The sequence below is a fragment of the Callithrix jacchus genome, chromosome 12 (genome assembly GCF_049354715.1).
Source record: "Callithrix jacchus isolate 240 chromosome 12, calJac240_pri, whole genome shotgun sequence".
In the NCBI taxonomy this organism is placed as follows: Eukaryota; Metazoa; Chordata; class Mammalia; order Primates; family Cebidae; genus Callithrix; species Callithrix jacchus.
Genome location: NC_133513.1, coordinates 77,922,995 through 77,940,716, shown reverse-complemented (window position 1 = coordinate 77,940,716; position 17,722 = coordinate 77,922,995). Strand labels below are relative to the sequence as shown.

At 37.5% G+C, this 17,722-nt stretch overlaps 1 protein-coding gene and 1 long non-coding RNA gene across 8 annotated transcripts in view; one reads left to right on the top strand and one right to left on the bottom strand.

Annotated features, from left to right (window-relative positions):
• Window positions 1-7,850, bottom strand: part of LOC103796739 (uncharacterized) — a 64,187-nt gene extending 56,337 nt beyond the window's left edge. For both annotated transcript variants that reach the window (XR_004731559.3, XR_013524986.1), the window contains exon 1: window positions 7,802-7,850. This is a non-coding gene — a long non-coding RNA (uncharacterized LOC103796739). The remainder of the gene's footprint in view (window positions 1-7,801) is intronic.
• PRKG1 (protein kinase cGMP-dependent 1) overlaps window positions 1-17,722 on the top strand; it is a 1,319,131-nt gene that overhangs the window by 1,282,854 nt on the left and 18,555 nt on the right. For all 6 annotated transcript variants that reach the window (XM_002756357.7, XM_017963432.4, XM_035266233.3 and 3 more), the window contains 2 exons: window positions 4,300-4,439; window positions 5,349-5,438. In XM_002756357.7, coding sequence (XP_002756403.1) covers window positions 4,300-4,439; window positions 5,349-5,438 — 230 coding nt within the window. The remainder of the gene's footprint in view (window positions 1-4,299; window positions 4,440-5,348; window positions 5,439-17,722) is intronic.

The window sequence follows — 17,722 nt, the reverse complement described above, 5'->3', positions numbered from 1 at the left end:
GATGTATATGTTTGTTAACATAGGTAAACAAGTGCCATGGTGGTTTGGTGCACTTATCAAGCCATCACCTGGCATTAAGCCAGCACGCATTAGCTATTTCTCCTGATGCTCTCTGCCAACACCCCCAAGCCTCCCCTGACAGGCACCAGTGTGTGTTGTTCCTCTCCCTGTGTTCTCATTGTTCAGCTCCCACTTACAAGTGAGAACATGCAGTTTGGTTTTCTGTTCCTGTGTTAGTTTGCTGAGGATAACGGCCTCCAGCTCCATCTATGTCCCTGCAAAACACATGATCTTGTTCCTTTTATAGCATCCACAATCTTCCACAAGCAGATTCTCAAATCCTTACTCATCTGCTTTTTAGCACTGAGGTGGGTTGCAGTCAGAACAAAGTAAACACTTTATTTGATACATAAACCCTTTTATTTAGTTTTCACAGGTAACCTATCAGGATATCCCTATATAATAGATGAGGAAATGAAAGCAGAGAGCAACTTGTCCAAGAGAACAAGCAAAAAAAAAAAAAAAAAAGGTTGAGATTGAAACAAAAATCATTCAAATATCACACTAGTCACACTCTCAACTAGAGGATTAGCCTGGCCACCTAGGAGGTTAGGATAGTCTGCAAAAAGAAGACAAATGTGAGGAACATGCATAACTATCTAGGCTGGGAAGGATTCCTGGGCAAGAGAAAGAACAAAAATATGCATTCCTGTTCTCCTCTTTTGCTGATCTCTCTTCATACCCAAAAGCAATTTCATAGCTCTAACTGACTTGCTAAAATATCATCATTATCATCTCAAATGAGCACACGTGGACTTGGCATAATTAATTTGGACAACAGGAAAAATAAAAAGCAAACTAAATGTCACCTTAACATTCTTCATGGATTAGGTTTGTTAAAATATTTTTATAATAAAACATAATATCTTAGGCTCACCAAATACAAATTGCTATAACTTACTCAGAGTTGATATTGAAAAAAAAATTTTGTGGCCAACACTGAAAGAAGATGATAGTGGGTGGTTCAGCCCCAGACGTGAATAGGTTGTTTTACTCTGTACAATTTCACAAAATTTGCATTCATGGAATTCTAGTTGAATCAAAATCAGTTAGAAAGATTCAGACAATAATAATAAATAGCTGTTACAATTTAAAAGAGACTTAAAGTTCCAGAGTTTTACTTTTACTCATTGTAAAGGCAAGATATGATGATTATTCAAAAGTTAAGCAATTCAAAAAGTAAAAAGAGGTAAAAATCAACTGAAAATCTCCCTAAGGAAAAACATTGTTAACATATCGATAAACACATTTTTGATTGTGTCTTCATCAATTTATTTCACATATAGATGTATATATATGTACGTATATATATACACAGACACATACACTAACATACAAACACCCTGTAAGATCATCAAATGTATGCTGTCCATAATCAGTATCTTTTATTTATACATATGTTTTAGTTATTTTTCCATAATGTTAAACATAATTCTAAGTCATTTTTACAGTTGCATTGCATGGATATACTGTAATTTATTTTTGCAAACTCCTCCTCTTTCTAGGAATTTAGACTGTTTCTAAATTTTTCTATTAGAAACAATGTTGAATTGAACATTCTTGAATGATCATAAGTTGTTGGTTTGTCAGAAGATTTCCAATGAATATGTTACTTGGGCTTTATGCAAATAATTAACATAATTCAACATTCTCCACTCTCTCTATTGAGTTAACTCAACCAGTGGTCCTGGGTGCTGTGAGTCTTGTGGCATTCCAGTTTAAATTGGAAGTGGAGGTTCTAAGGGCCCGAACTCTAAGGAACTCATGAGGTCTTGTACAGAGTGCAAAGAAGGAAGATGATTCTAGACCTAAGGACTGCTTCCCTGCAAAGTAAAGGCAAAGCAGAAAGCTTCAGTAGGTTAGCAGTATAGTTCTATAAACTTTTTCTAATTAATACTTTTAAATTGGCAGCTAGTAAGCCTGACTCCCAAGAATTTCTGTAGCTTTTACCTATCTCTCATGGCATCTGCCACCCACCGGCTCTCATCACGCTCTTCCTACTCCACTTGGCTTCTCCTTGTAGTATTCAAGCAATCCCTTATCACACTGAGGTCCCTGGAAGTGCCTAGGAAAATGTCAGTGAGGACTTGGCTGTTCTCCCAAATCACCTGCCTCGCACAAGTTAAACTTAAAGGTATTAGACATATTGTTCAGTTTATCTCACAGTCCATGAGTTAGCCAATTCCATTAAACTCTGATTTGTAAAGTATCAATCACTGTGCATTTAATTGTTTTTGTATTCAGCTGAAGGGAAGTTGTATATACTGGAAATAGCTTGGGCCGAAATACACCTGAACATGAATCCAGTTCTGCCACTTGATAACTCTGTGACTTTGGGAAAGATATGAACCTTTTGGGAAAATCAGTTTGTTCCTCTGAAAAACCAACATTAGATTTGTCCTGTTCAGTAGAGATTGCTGGGTACAAGCAGAGAGTCTGTCAATGAATGACCATTTGGTGGCAGGTTCTCATTTAGGATCACAATAACTGTGGTATCTGGTATTATCGTTAGCCAGAAATAGGGCTCAGAGCAGTTAAGCAACTAGCCCAAGAGACAATAGTTGCTTATACTGAGAGAGACTAAGCAGAGTCAGAATTCAAGTCCAGACCTGTGACCATAAAGGCTGCATTCTTTCCTCTGACCCTGTGAACAAGTATAAAAAAATCTGCGTTGTCATCACTAAAGAGAATAGTTTTTACAGTAGGCATTTTTGAACTACAAAAGACTCCTCACTAGTTAAACTGGGCATGACTCTGAAGAGGGAATATGACTGTACTCCTTATTCTCTGAATTGTAGTACTCTAACATAGCTCATTTTTCATGCCATCTTCCCTAGCTGTCCAGATTTCATTTAGAAGTGAGTTTTCACATTTTGCATTTTATTATGGGTTACAACTGAATTTACTTGTATCACACTAATCTGTCATCTTTGAGTTTCACAGACAGAGCAGAGGGCCTTTGGCTGTTAAAGGCATTTTCAAATATCCGTTTTTCCCTCTACCTGTCATACTGATTCACAGATTCTGGCAGCTCACTGAGGCCCATTTATTTTCAGTATCTTCATGCTCTCTCCTAAGGAACTTGCCACATTAACGTCCTCTCAGCTTGAACTCAATCTTTACATGTGTGCAGGAACAAGACACTTGAGAACTTCACTATCCCTGATGGTGAAGCAGTAAATAATTAAGAACTAAAGAGGGGACAGCCATACTTCAACTGAAAAGCAGAACCAGCATGCCATGCTATTTCCCCAAGGTTTCATTACCTCCAAATAATGTGGCTGTTTTGTATCATCTTGAGGATTCTGCTGCTTGAGAGCACTAGGTGATGACACCCTTATATTGCTTTTAAGTAATTAGCTCTATTATCACTCTTGTTTTTGTTACAAGTCACCTTGTTGAAATTTCTTGTAAAACAATAAATAGCATCCTGTCTGAGGTATGGCATTTGGAAGACCCTAGCCTCCTTTGGAGCCACTGAAAGCCATGTGGGCTGCAAGAGAGGGATGGCACACTAAAAAAATTAAGTCTCAAGGTCTTCCCAGTTACTAGAGAGTAAAGTTTGAGGTCAAAGGAGCTGACGCCATCATGCATGTTCGAGAAGAAAAACAAATGATTTTCAAAATCTCTTGAAAAAAATCTTGTTACATTATGTTTTTTCCTCTTTAAACTATAGGGAGGGAAAATTCCACAAAGTTAAAAAGAAGAAATGAATACAGCCAGTACTGAAGAAATAACAGTCTGCAGTCTCAGCAGAGACTAGGGTCCACCACTCAAGTTAAAAACTCTAGAAATGTTTGTAGACTAGAACTAAGAAAGAAGAACATAAAGGTCCATATGACCCTATTTTTGGCCATCTTTACTTAAATAAAATTGGAAGTTAATTTTTTTCTACTTTTTTGATTGAAGAAGAAAAACCACAAATTGTATTCAAATATACTCTAAGAAATGAAATAATAAAACTATAACTAAGTACATTTTCCCTCTTCTAGTCCACATGTGAACAAAATTAATTTGGAATTGAGTTAGTTAAAATTCAGCCAGTAACAGAGCATGAGACTGGATGATAGGTGTGAGCCCTGGATGTTAAACCCAGCTCTAGCAAGGATTTCCTGTGTGTGTGACTTGGGTGGGGGCTGAGGTTCATTTAAGTGCTCCATGTGCCTGTTAATTTTGAAATAATAATTTACTCTTATAAGTCTATGGGCTTTTTCTTACTCCCTTCTCTCTTTCTTTAAGGTCCAGTTGAAAAGTGAAGAATCTAAAACGTTTGCTATGAAGATTCTCAAGAAACGTCACATTGTGGACACAAGACAGCAGGAGCACATCCGCTCAGAGAAGCAGATCATGCAGGGGGCTCATTCCGATTTCATCGTGAGGTAAAGGCCCCATTCCAGGGACAGATGTAACCAACACCAAGCAACAAATCCACCACAAAACCCTCTGCCACTTGTGCTTGCTGTTAATACATTTCATATATACAAAGAAACTTATTTTTAGTCTAACCCTAAGAAAGCTGTTTGATTTTTAAAAATAAATTTCTGATTCTATTCTTCCTTTTAAAGAGAATCAGTATCTGAAAACAATGTGTTTTTCCCAAAAGAGGTGCCAGAATTTCTAACATTACATTTTTATCCTTTTCAAAACCCCCAAACTCTACATAGACCTCTGATGCTTAAAAGACAAAATATCCAAAATCAAACTATTTAACCTTTAATTATCTGAACATTTTTTGAAGATCTAAAAAAATGAAATGACAGCTGACCATTCCACCTCAGTACTAATAAATAGATAATGAGGAGATTTTTATATGCAGAAGCAGCTTTTTATAATGAATTTTCCAGTGACACTTACTGAGAACAGGATGTAATTTAACAGGATGAATTTAAGAGAGTAGCACATGAAATTTATATATGTCTGAATTTATAAAGTTTAGTCCACTTTATATCCATTTTCACTACATGTTGATGACAACTAAATGTTACCCCAAGAGTCCATGCTTGAAACATCACCCAAAGTGGAGTAGAAAGAATCTCAAGAAACCCTCTTTGTTCATAATCATTAGGATTAATCCATTTCAAGGGAGGGATTACCACCCTAGTTTCTCCTATTAAAATCCTTATTCATGAGCCATTGACTTCTTTTTCCTATATGGGCTTAGAACTCTCTCATTCTGACAAAATTTGAGCTTGGCTAATCAAAGCTATAATCTGGGACCCCCCCAAAATTGCATACTTGCAAAAGACAGTAATGTTTATAATCTTTGTTTTCTTCTTTGCAATTTACAGACTGTACAGAACATTCAAGGACAGCAAATATTTGTATATGTTGATGGAAGCTTGTCTAGGTGGAGAGCTCTGGACCATTCTCAGGGATAGGTAGGAGATTTAAGAAATTTCTATGATGTCTCTAAGAACCTAGTTGCCCATGTTGGTGTATAGAAGGGTTAATAAAATAAAGTATAATGATCATATTTATACTTTAATATCCTTATATTTCAATATTTAAAGTTAAGTACCAAGCATAACCCACCATATGCATATAATAAAACTCGCTTTGTAACTAACAAGGCAGGCTTAGTCTATCATAAAAGTGGTACATAGCAAAGTAAATATATGACCTTAGTTTAGCATGAATGTTAGAATTAAATAAGTCTATAGCTGGAATTCAATTCATTGCCTTAGCAGAAGGAGAATTATCGTTATTTTATAATTCCAATTTGAATTAACTATCTATTTAATGCTCTCTCTACTCTTTTTCCAGATAGGCAGTTTGCCTTTTTGTGACACTGGGAATTTTTTCCAAAGAATGTTTCCCTCTACCTTTACATTGTTCTTTGGTTTCAAAATTAACAGAAGTTTCCAGTCATGTTTTTATCCCTTGGCTGGTCTCAGGAAAAAGAAAAGAATCCACTTATAAGCAATATTTCATGTAAATAATCCGATTTAGACTTACCTCTTACCATTCCAGGGCAAGGAGAGTTTGTCAAGATGGTGCTTGTTTGTTTGTTTTAATCATGCAAATTCATTGTGTCTTAATATTCCATCTCATATTTAGATCACTAGCAAATTAAATAATTATCTTCTAATATAATTTATCCTATAAAATGTCTCAGGCCTGTAATCCCAGCACATTGGGAGGCCAATGTGGGTAGATCACCTGAGGTCAGGAGTTTGAGGCCACCCTGACCAACAAGGTGAAACCCGTCTCTACTAAAACTACACAAATTAGCAGGGCATGGTGGTGTGCACCCATAGTCCCAACTACTCGGAAGACTGAGACAGGAGAACTGCTTGAACCTAGGAGGCAGAGGTTGCAGTGAGCCAAGGTTGTACCACTGCACACTCCAGCCTGGGTGATGGAGCAAGACTCCGTCTCCAAAAAAAAAAGTCTCAGGAAATCATTATCTACCCTGTGCTTTTTAAAACCATACTTTTATTTTCCTATGAATAATATATTGATTATTTTCTATGAATGATTTATTGATCATTCAAAAGTCATCTGTGTTCCTCTGAACACTCACTTTTAGACATCTATATTTTTCTTATTTGTTTGAGTCCTGCCCCCCAGACTCTTCTTCATGGGGTAGCATCCTTCTGAAACTTAGCTATAGGTATTCCTGATATATATAATGATGTAATGTGTTTACATTTGTTACTTTGTAGATATCCCAGAAAAAAACAGTGGTTTTTTAAATAAATTGTTGATTAAAATTGTCATTCCTAATGGTGTTCTTATGGTACCTTCACTTTTTTTTTTTTTTTTTTTTTGAGATGGAGTCTTGTTCTGTTGCCAGGCTGGAGTGCAGTGGTGCAATCTCGGCTCACTGCCACCTCCGCCTCCTGGGTTCAAGCGATTCTTTCACCTCAGCCTTCCGAGTAGCTGGGACCACAGGCGCGTGCCACCATGCCCGGATAATTTTTTTGTATTTTTAGTAGAGACAGGGTTTCACTGTGTTGGCCAGGATGGTCTCGATTTCTTAACCTTGTGGTCCGCCCACCTCGGCCTCCCGAAGTGCTGGAATTACAGGCATGAGCCACTGCGCCCGGCCGGTACCTTCATATTTTTGTACAACATGCCCTTACACCTGTTAGTCCCATGGCCTTACTTATACATGTCAGATGGATTTCTTGTTATCACATTGTATCCTATTGAATCAGTATTTTATTTCATTTCTTAAATTTAAACTTAAAAAAGCATAAAAAATAATGTACTATGTTGGCATTAGGAGATAAGATAATATCTGTACTAAGCTATCACTAATATACACTAATATATATATACACTAATATATCATAGTGTATATATTATGTATTATTGCTAGTTAATATGTAAATACAGATTAAATACCAGGCATTGTGACAGAGGCTAGGTATCCAGTAATAAACCAAACAGATGTGGTCTGTCTCCTCAGAATATATAGTTTGTTGAACAAAGTTAATATTTTAATGTGTGAGTTAACATTTAGCTTATCTAATGTGTTTCTACTGTATTATATTTGACTTAATATTTCAATCCACTGATTTATTTGAAGTCTTCTATCTTTTTTCTAATTAGAATAGAAGAAGATTTACAGGTGGAATTAAACATGAAAGTAATAGTAAGCCACAAAGGGAGGTAACCAACTATCCTCTCATAGCTTACTTATTTTGTTTCACTTTTTCATAAGTTATTGAGGTACAGGTGGTATTTGGTTACATAAGTAAGTTCTTTAGTGGTGATTTGTGAGATTTTGGTTTACCTGTCACCCAAGCAGTATACACTCCACCATATTTGTAGTCTTCTGTCCCTTGGCCCCCTCCCACCCTTGCCCCCAAGTCCCCAAACTTCATTGCATCACACTTGTGCCTTTGTGCCTTCATAGCTTAGCTCTCATATCAGTGAGCACATATGATGCTTGGTTTTCCATTCCTGAGTTACTTCACTTAGAATAATAGTCTCCAATCTCATCTTGTTCCCTGCAAGTGCTGTTAACTCATTCCTTTTATGGCTGCGTAGTAGTCCATCATTTGCGCGTGCGTGTGTGTGTGCCACACGCACACACACACACACACACACACACACAGTTTCTTTATCCTCTCGTTGACTGACGGGCATTTGGGTTGGTTCCATGATTTTGCAATTGTGAATAGTGAATTGTGCTGCTATGAATATGAGTGTTCATGTGACTTTTGTGAATAATGACTTCTTTCCTCTGGGTAGGTACCCATAGTGAGATTCCTGGATCAAATGGTAGTTCTACTTTTATTTATTTAAGGAATCTCTACACTGTTTTCTGTAGCAGCTGTAGTAGTTTACATTCCCTCCAGCAGTGTAGAAGTGCTCTCTGTTCACTGTATCCACCCCAGCATCTGCTGTTTTTATTTTTTATTTTTTGATTCTGCCCATTCTTGCAGGAATGAGATGGTATCACCTTGTGCTTTTGATTTGCATTTCTCATCATTTGTTAGTGATGTTGAGCATGTTTTCATACATTTCTTGGCCATTTGTATATCTTCTTTTGAGAATTGTCTATTTCATGTCCTTAGCCCACTGGGATTATTTGTTTTTTTCTTACTGATTTGTTTGAGTTTGTTGTAGATTTTGGATATTAGTCCTTTGTCAGATGTACAGATTGTGAAGACTTTCTCCCATTCTGTGGGTTGTCTGCTTACTCAGCTGACTGTTTCTTTTGTTGTACTACAACTTTTTGGTTTAGTTAGGTCCCAGTTATTTATCTTTGTTTTTATTGCATTTGCTTTTGGGTTCTTAGTCATGAAATCCTTGCCTAAGCCAATGTCTAGAAGGGTTTTTCCAATGCCATCTTCTAGAATTTTTATATTTTTAAGTCCTAGGGTTAAGTCCTTAATCCATCTTGAGTTGATATTTATCTAAGGTGAGAGATGGGGATCCAGTTTCATTCTCCTACATGTGGACAGCCAGTTATCCCGGCACCATTTGTTGAAAAGGGTGTCCTTTCCCCACTTTATGTTTTTGTCTGCTTTGTCAAGAATCAGATGGCTGTAAATATTTAGGTTCATTTCTGGATTCTTTATTTTGTTCCAGTGGTCTAGGTGCCTATTTTTGTACCAGCACTATGCTGTTTGGTGACTATGGCCTTATAGTATAGTTTGAAATCAGGTAGTATGATGCCTCCAGATTTGTTCTTTTTGCTTTATCTTGCTTTAGCTATGCAGGCTCTTTTTTGGTTCCATATGAATTTTATAATTGTTTTTTTCTGATTCTGTGAAGAATAATGGTTGTATTTTGATGGAGATTACATTGAATTGAATTTGTAGATTGCTTTTGGCAATGTGGTCATTTTTACAATATTGATTCTACCCATCCATGAGCATGGGATATTTGTGTTGCTTGTTTGTGTCATCTATGATTTCTTTCAGCAGCATTTTGTAATTTTCCTTGTAGAGGTCTTTCAACTCTTTGCTTAGTTGCAACAATATTCCTAAGTTGTTTTTGTTTTGTTTTGTTTTTGTTTTGCAGCTATTGTAAAAAAAGTGTTGAGATCTTGATTTGATTCTCCTCTAGGTCACTGTTAGTGTGTAGAAGAGCTACTGATTCATGTTCATTAATGTATCCAGAAACGTTGCTGAATTCTTTTATCAGTTCTATGAGCTTTCTGGAGGAATCCTTAGGGTTTTCAAGGTAAACTATCACTTTCTCAGCAAACAGTGACAGTTTGACTTCCTCTTTACCAATTTGGATGCCCTTTATTTCTTTCTCTTGTCTGATTGCACTGGCTAGGACTTCCAGTACTATGTTGAAGAGAAGTGGTGAGAGTGGACATCCTTGTCTTGTTCCAGTTCTCAGAGGGAAAGCTTTCAACTTTTTCCCATTCAGTATGTGGGCTGTGGGTTTGTCATAGGTGGCTTTTATTACATTGTTATGTTCCTTGTATGCCGATTTTGCTGAAAGTTTTAATCATAAAGGGATGCTGGATTTTGTTGAACTCTTTTTCTGCCACTATTGAAATGATCATGTGATTTTTGTTTCTAATTCTGTTTATGTGGTGTAACAGATTTATTGACTTATATCTGTTAAACCATCTCTGAATCAATCCCTGGTATGAAACCCACTTGATCATGGTGGAGTATTTTTTTGATATGTTGTTGGATTCAGTTAGCAAGTATTTTGTTAAGTATTTCATCATCTTTGTTCATCGAGGATATTGGTCTGGAGTTTTCTTTTTTGTTTATGTCTTTTCTGTTTTTGGTATTAGGGTGACACTGGCTTCATAGAATGAATTATGGAGGGTTCCTTCTTTATCTTGTGGGACAGTGTCAAAAGGATTTGTACAAATTCTTCTTTGAATATCTGATAGAATTCTGCCATGAACCCGTCTGGTCCTGGACTTTTTTGTTGGTAATTTTTAAATTACCACTTCAATCTCACTGCTTGTTATTGGTCTGTTTAGGGTATGTCATTCTTCCTCATTTAAGCTAGGAGGGTTGTATTTTTCCAGGAATTTATCCATCTCCTTTAAGTTTTCTAGTTTATGTGCATAAAGGTGTCTATAGTAGCCTTGAATGATCTTTTGTATTTCACTGGTGTCAGTCGTAATATCTCCTGTTTTGTTTCTTCGTGAGTTTATTTGGATTTTTGCTCTTCTTTTCTTATTTAGTCTTGCCAATGGTCTATCAATTTTATTAATCTTTTCAAAGAACCAGCTTTTTGTTTCATTTATATATATATATTGTTACAATTTCATTTAGTTCTGCTCTGATCTTGGTTATTTCCTTTCTTCTTCTGGGTTTGGGTTTCATTTGTTCTCTAGTTCCTTGAGAAACTCTTTCATTGTTTCTCTAGTTCCTTGAGGCATGACCTTAGTGTGTCAGTTTGTGCTCCTTCAGTCTTTTTGATGTAGGCATTCAGGGCTATGAACTTTCCCCTTAGAACCACCTTTGCTCTATGCCAGAGGTTTTCATAGGTTGTGTCATTATCGTTGTCCAGTTCAAGAATTTTTAAATTTCCATCTTGATTTCATTTATGACACAATGCTTATTCAAAAGTGGCTATTTAATTTCCATGTACTTTCATGGTTTTGAAGGTTACTTTTGAAGTTGATTTCCAGTTTTATTCCACTGCAGTCTGAGATAGAGCTTGATATAGTTTCAATTTTCTTAAATTTATTGAGGCTCATTTTATGATCTATCGTATAGTCTATCCTGGAGAAAGTTCATGCATTGTCGAATACAACGTGTATTCTGCAGTTGTTGGATGAAATGTTCTGTATATTTCTGTCATCTCTAGCAAGGCTGGGAAAGTTTTCCTCGATTATTCCACCAAATGTATTTTCTAAGCTTTTAGAATTCTCTTCTTCCTCAGGAAAACTGATTATTCTTAGGTTTGGTTATTTAATATAATCCCGACTTCTTGGAGGCTTTGCTCATGTTGCTTATTCTTTTTTCTTTGCCTTTGTTGTGTTGGATTAATTCGAAGACCTTGTCTCTGAGCTCTGAATTTCTTTCTTCTACTTGTTCAGTTCTATACCTGAGACTTTGCAGTGCATTTTGCATTTCTAAAAGTGTGTCCAAAGTTTCCTGAATTTTTGATTTTTCTTTTTTAGGTGTCTGTTTTCTTGCATATTTCTCCCTTCACTTCTTTTATCATATTTTGGATTTCCTTGCACTGGGCTTTGCCTTTCTCTGGTCCCTCCCTGATTAGCTTAATAACTATCCTCCTGAATTCTGTTTCAGATAAATCAGGGACTTCTTCTTGGTTTGGATCCATTGCTTGTGAACTAGTATGATTTTGGGGGCATGCTGAAGAGCTTTGTTTTGTCATATTACCAGTGTTGGTTTTCTGGTTCCTTCCCATTTGGGTAGGCCCTGTCAGAGGGAAGGTCTAGGGCTGAAGGCTATTGTTCAGATTCTTTTGTCTCACAGTGTGCTCCCTTGATGTAGTACTCTCCCCCTTTTCCTATGAATGTGGCTTCCTTTAAGCCGAACTGCAGTGATTGTTGTCTGTCTTCTGCATTTAGCCATCCAGCAAGTCTACCCGGCTCTGAGCTGGTACTTGGGGTTGTCCGCACAGAGTCCTGTGATGTGAACCATCTATGGGTCTCTGAGTCTTGGATACCAGTGCTCTTCTGGTAGAGGTGGCAGGGGGTACGATGGACCCCGTGAAGGTTCTTAGCTTTGGTGGTTTAATATTCTATTTACGTGCTAGTTGGTCTTCTGCCAGGAGGTAGCACATTCCAGAGAGCATCAGCTGTGGTATTATGGGGAGGAACTGGTGGTGTGCAGGGCCCTAGAACTCCCAGTTTATATGCCCTTTGCCTTCCACTACCAGAGTGGATAGGGAAGGAGCATCATTTGGTGGCAGGGCTAGGAATGGCTGAGCTCAGACTCTCCTTGGGCAGGTCTTGCTGCGGCTGCTCTGGGGGATGGAGGTGGGATTCCCAGGTCACTGGAATTGTGTACCTAAAAGGATTATGGCTGCCTCTGCTGAGTCATGCAGGTCCTCAGGAAAGTGGGGGAAAGCTGACGGTCACAGGCCTTACCTAGCTCCCACGCAAATCGAAGGGCCAGTCTCATTCCCACTGTGCCACCCCCAGTGGCCCCCAGACCATTTCCAGGTGGAGAGTGATAGGGGCTTAAAAACCTGGCCCAGGCTATCTGCCACCAGTTTCAGAAGAAAAGGGCTTGGTTCTTCCCCAGCTTGTGAAGTCTGCACAGCAGATTTGCACCATCCCTTGAGTTCTAGACAGGAGGCCTCTCACCCAGTTCTAATTGTTACAAAGTTCAGCTAGAGATTTGCTTCTCCTTGTGTAATTTTACCCCCTGCTCCTCTCCCATTGGATCTCTGTGGTGCCAGGCACAAATGGCCTGGTAGGGGACCCAGCGAGCTCTTAGGTCCTTTCTGCTGCTTCCTCTACCCCTGTATTTCACTTGGCTCTCCAAACCGACTCAGCTCCAGGTAAAGTCGGACACCTCCCGCAAACAAACTTTCAGCTTCTCTAGCGGGGTGTGTGTTCTGGAGAGGAGGGTCTCCCTTTCCCAATTCTGCAGTTGAGGCACTAACAGTTCTAGCGGGTCAGGGGGCGGTTCCTGGGTCCTGCAGAAGTAGGCTGCTTCCTTCAGAGTGTCTGTGGTCCTCTTGGGATTGCTGGTTTGTTCTTGCAGTCCAATGAAGCTAAAATTCACAATGCAAGCTGCCCCCCAACTACTCTATCCATAGCTGCAATCTAGTCCTGCCTCCCATCTGCCATGATCTCTCTAATATCCTCTCATAGCTTTTAAATCTTTTAATAATATCCTTAACCAGAACAACAATAACAATAATAAAACTCAACCTGAAGTCCACTCATGAGGCATCAAACATGCACAGGCATTAATTTTCAACTTATTTTTGAAAGTACTATTTCATAATTTACCTTATTTCACATTTTGTTTGTATTGCCAGCCAAGGCTTCTGAGTGAGACATATCTTGATGTCTCAGGGTAGCCAAAGTTTGCTATTAAGAAGCAGCTTACTTTGGGAGGAGTAAAGGGAGGGAAAATATCGACGGATTTCTCTGCTTCCACTGGGTTGCCTTTTGATCCTTACATTGTTCCTCCCTTTTATCACACTTGGATTTGAGGTACACAATTCCTGAGCCCCCTAATATACTTAATACTCCATGAAGAGTTATGACCTAGAGAAATAGTGGCTATCCGCTTGTTCCTAAAATGCAGATGTAATGAATTAAGCATTATATGTAAAATCATCTCAGAATAAGTATCCCTGGCCAACTTTCTTTCTTTTGTAGGCATGTAGACTTATTGTTTTTATTCTAAGTGATTTTTCTTTTTCCTTCTTAAAAAAATTACCAGAAAAAAAAACCATCATTTTAGACATTTAGGCTCCAATTAATATTGCCACTGACCAGCTTTCTGTTTGTTTAAATTGGGGCTGAAAATCTTAAAGATTAATTGTTAGAAATAAATGAAATTGTGCCAAGGGAAAGATTATGTTGTTGTGCTATTAGTCACAATGTATATGAAAATATCTGTGGTCAAAAACCCTGTCAATGTATTCAGTTTTCCTCTTGTGTCAGAGGACAGAAGCAATAATGGAAAAGCTATTCTGAAAGTATACAAGAAATTTACTCAGGCTGATCTGAAGAAAGTCTTCCATGACCTTATTCATTACTGACATGAAAATACCTCTGAGCCTCAGAGATTTAGCACAGGCAGTCACTGATAGCAACCCAGACATCCTCCTCCTCTCACCTCATAGCTGAGATGACCATTCCCTGCTTCTTATTCTGTTTCTTCTCATCAGCATAGAAAAGAAGCACAGAGGCTGAGTGCAGAGGCTCACACCTGTAATCCCAACATTTTGGGAGGCTGAGGCAGGTGGATCACCTGAAATCAGGAGCATGAGACCAGCCTGGCCAATATGGTGAAACCCCATCTCTACTAAAAATACAGAAAATTAGCTGGGCATGCTGGTGGGCACCTGTAATCCCAGCAACTCACGAGGCTGAGGCAGACGAATTGCTTTAATCTGGGTGGCAGAGGTTACAGTGAGTCGAGATTGTGTCACTGAACTCCAGGCTGTGCAACAAGAGTGAAACTCTGTCTTACAAAAAAAAAAAAAAAAAAAAAAGAAAAAAAGCACAGAGCAGCTCTTTATTTGCCATCAAGAAGTAAGAATTAAAATGATACCATCTATATATAAATAGGGATAGGATTTGAGAACTATTACATATTTTCCTAGCTCCATTTCCCTGGTTTATTCTTAGTTAGCTATTATACTTTATTTTCTAATTTATGACTTTTGTCTGCCACTGGTTCTGTTCTATTATTTGTAATAGGTTGGTACAAATTATATTTTATTCACTTTCGCTCCCTAACACTTAAAGAATTGGCAAATCCCCCAATTTTTGTGAAAATGTGTAAGTGGTTAACATGGTAAATAAATGTATATTTGTATTTATGTTAACATAGAATATAATGTATAACATATTAACACATGTTAAATATTAATATCAGTATTAATGTATATTTGAATTGAATAACATTTAGCATCTCAATTATTTACTTAATTAGAATTTTTAACATATGGGCCAGGCATAGTGGCTTACTGCTGTAATCCCAGCACTTTGGGAGGTTGAGGGGGACAGATCACCTGAGGTCAGGAGTTCAAGACCAGCCTGACCAACATGGAGAAACCCAGTCTCTATTAAAAATACAAATTAGCTGGGTATCATGGCACATGCCTTTAATCCCAACTACTTGAGAGGCTGAGGCAGGAGAATCACTTGAACCCAGGAGGTGAAGGTTGTGCCGAGATTGCACCATTGCTCTCCAGCCTGGGCAACAAGAGTGAAACTCTTATCTTAAAAAAAAATAAGAATAATTAACATATGTATGTTAATTTTCCTTACAGAATATCTTAAATAATTACTTCTGAAGCCATAATTTTCAAATCTCATGCATCTCACTTTCTGGTCATGTTATACCATATGTGTGTTTTAAACTCACAAATGTTGCATTATTTTATATGTTCAGTCTCCTTGATTCTGGCTGTTTTGTGGAAAGTGGTAATTACTTAAATTCTATCTTAGATGCCCTAATAGTTGGCCCAGATTGAAGGTATTTCACAGAAAATAAGTCTGTCTTTGTAATAATTTAGCTTCCCTAAATTTATAGTTGGCAATAAACCTGTACAAATTGCAGCATACTTCAGGTTCATACACTCACTGATTGTTGTTACTCATCAGTGAAAAAGGTGAAATATTTTGATGAAAGATACTTTGCTCTTGTTACATTCTGATATCCAATAACTCAATTGATGACAAATTAACTACACATTGTGATTAAATTTTGAGTCTATCAATATGTATAAATAACCTTCTATTTCTCTAAAATTGTTATCTACTGCCATCTAGCTTAAAACCACCACGCATCCCAAAGAGAGTATAAGGTCCTATCTCTTACTTGTTTTAATTGAAATGACAGAGCTGTCAAGGCATAATTTATTATTTCAAAGAGCTATATAAGGCAAGTGATTTATTTCTTTAACCAACTGTCTAAACTATTGATGAAACAAGGTTTTACTTGTTTTAAATCAAATTTACATTGTAATTTCAAATTCTAATAGTAATTTTTCATTGTGAGCAACATCAGTGCTATGCTTTGTGACTGCTTTCAAGATGTCTATTTTTAAAATCCACAAGTTATCTACATCAAACATTTAGTGATGGGACAGTGTGGTTCTGGTAAACATTTTGTGTGTATGTATTGTATAGATTTACCAACGTTTGAGACAAGGTGTCCATTTAATTTTGAAAATAAGTTACAAATGTATTTATATGTGAAAGATACTCAATATAGATGTGTTGAAGGAATAGAAGCTAGATTTCTAAAACCCTCCACGTTCCAAAATGGCTCAAGACCAGAGAAAACTGGAAACAAATAGAGTTTTCAAGAACTGAAGACCCAAAGATGTACAATTTATGGTCAGTTTACTTCCTGGTAAAAAAGGGAGGGCTTTGATTGGCAGGCAATTAAAGGGTAATTTTGGCCCATGTGAGAAGCATGGGGGAAGTGAAAAGAACCGAGATTAGCAGAGGATTCTTCAGAGTTGATTTGTGGCAGTTAGCCTTGGCAGTCAGAAGCACTTCAATAACAGAGATGATTGGTGTTGCAAACCCCCCACCTCCCCCCTGAAAATACTTCATAGCTGTTTTATACTATGTTAGTTAATTTTCCTATATTGAGACACAATAGCTAAAAAAGAGTTTTCTGGTGCTGAATCAAAATGGCCATTATTACGTTTAGTAAGCCCAAGTTGTGTACCAGATACTTATTTTAAATACATGCCTTATTAATTCTTTGGATCTTCACAACAATCCAATGAGATAGCTACTGCTATTAGCCCCATTTTGCACATGAGGACACAGATACCCAGAGATGTGTAGGTGGTTGCTCAAGAACAAATAGTAAATGGAGTCTGGAGTTAAGCCCAGGATTCTTGCTTCAGGCACCATACTCTAACATATAGCCTCCTCTCAGGAACTTCAGTTTGTATTAGCATTTTTCCATCTTTCTGCTAATGACCAGCTTATTCAGAATATAAATATAATATTCAGCAGAGATTTCATGAGAAATTGAGCTCTCACATAAGCATTTACTCTCATTACAACATTTCAGTGCATTTGTCCATTTGGTTCCATTACCAATTGACTATTAAGGAAGTAGAGATATGCTACCCAGAGTCACAACTGTAGAAATAATCTTCTCTTCTACTAACAGTAATCAAGAATTTGTAAGCTTTCAGAAAGGCCCACTCAAATCACATTTAGGCAGTCCTGATGTAAAGAGAGTGAACAGGCGACCTAGAGAATGGGATAAAATTTTTGCATTCTGTCCATCTCACAAAGGGCTAATATCCAGAATCTACAAGAAACTTAAACAAAATTACAAGCAAAAAAACAAACAACCCAAGCAAAAAGTGGGCAAAGGATATGAACAGATACTTTTCAAAAGAAGATATTTATGCAGCCAACAAACATGAAAACAAGCTCATCATCACTGGTCATTAGAGAAATGCAAATCAAAACCACAGTGAGATACCATCTCAGGCTGGTCAGAATATTGATATTAAAAAGTCAGGAAACAACAGATGATGGAGAGGATGTGGAGAATAGGACCAGTTTTACACTGTTGGTGGGAGT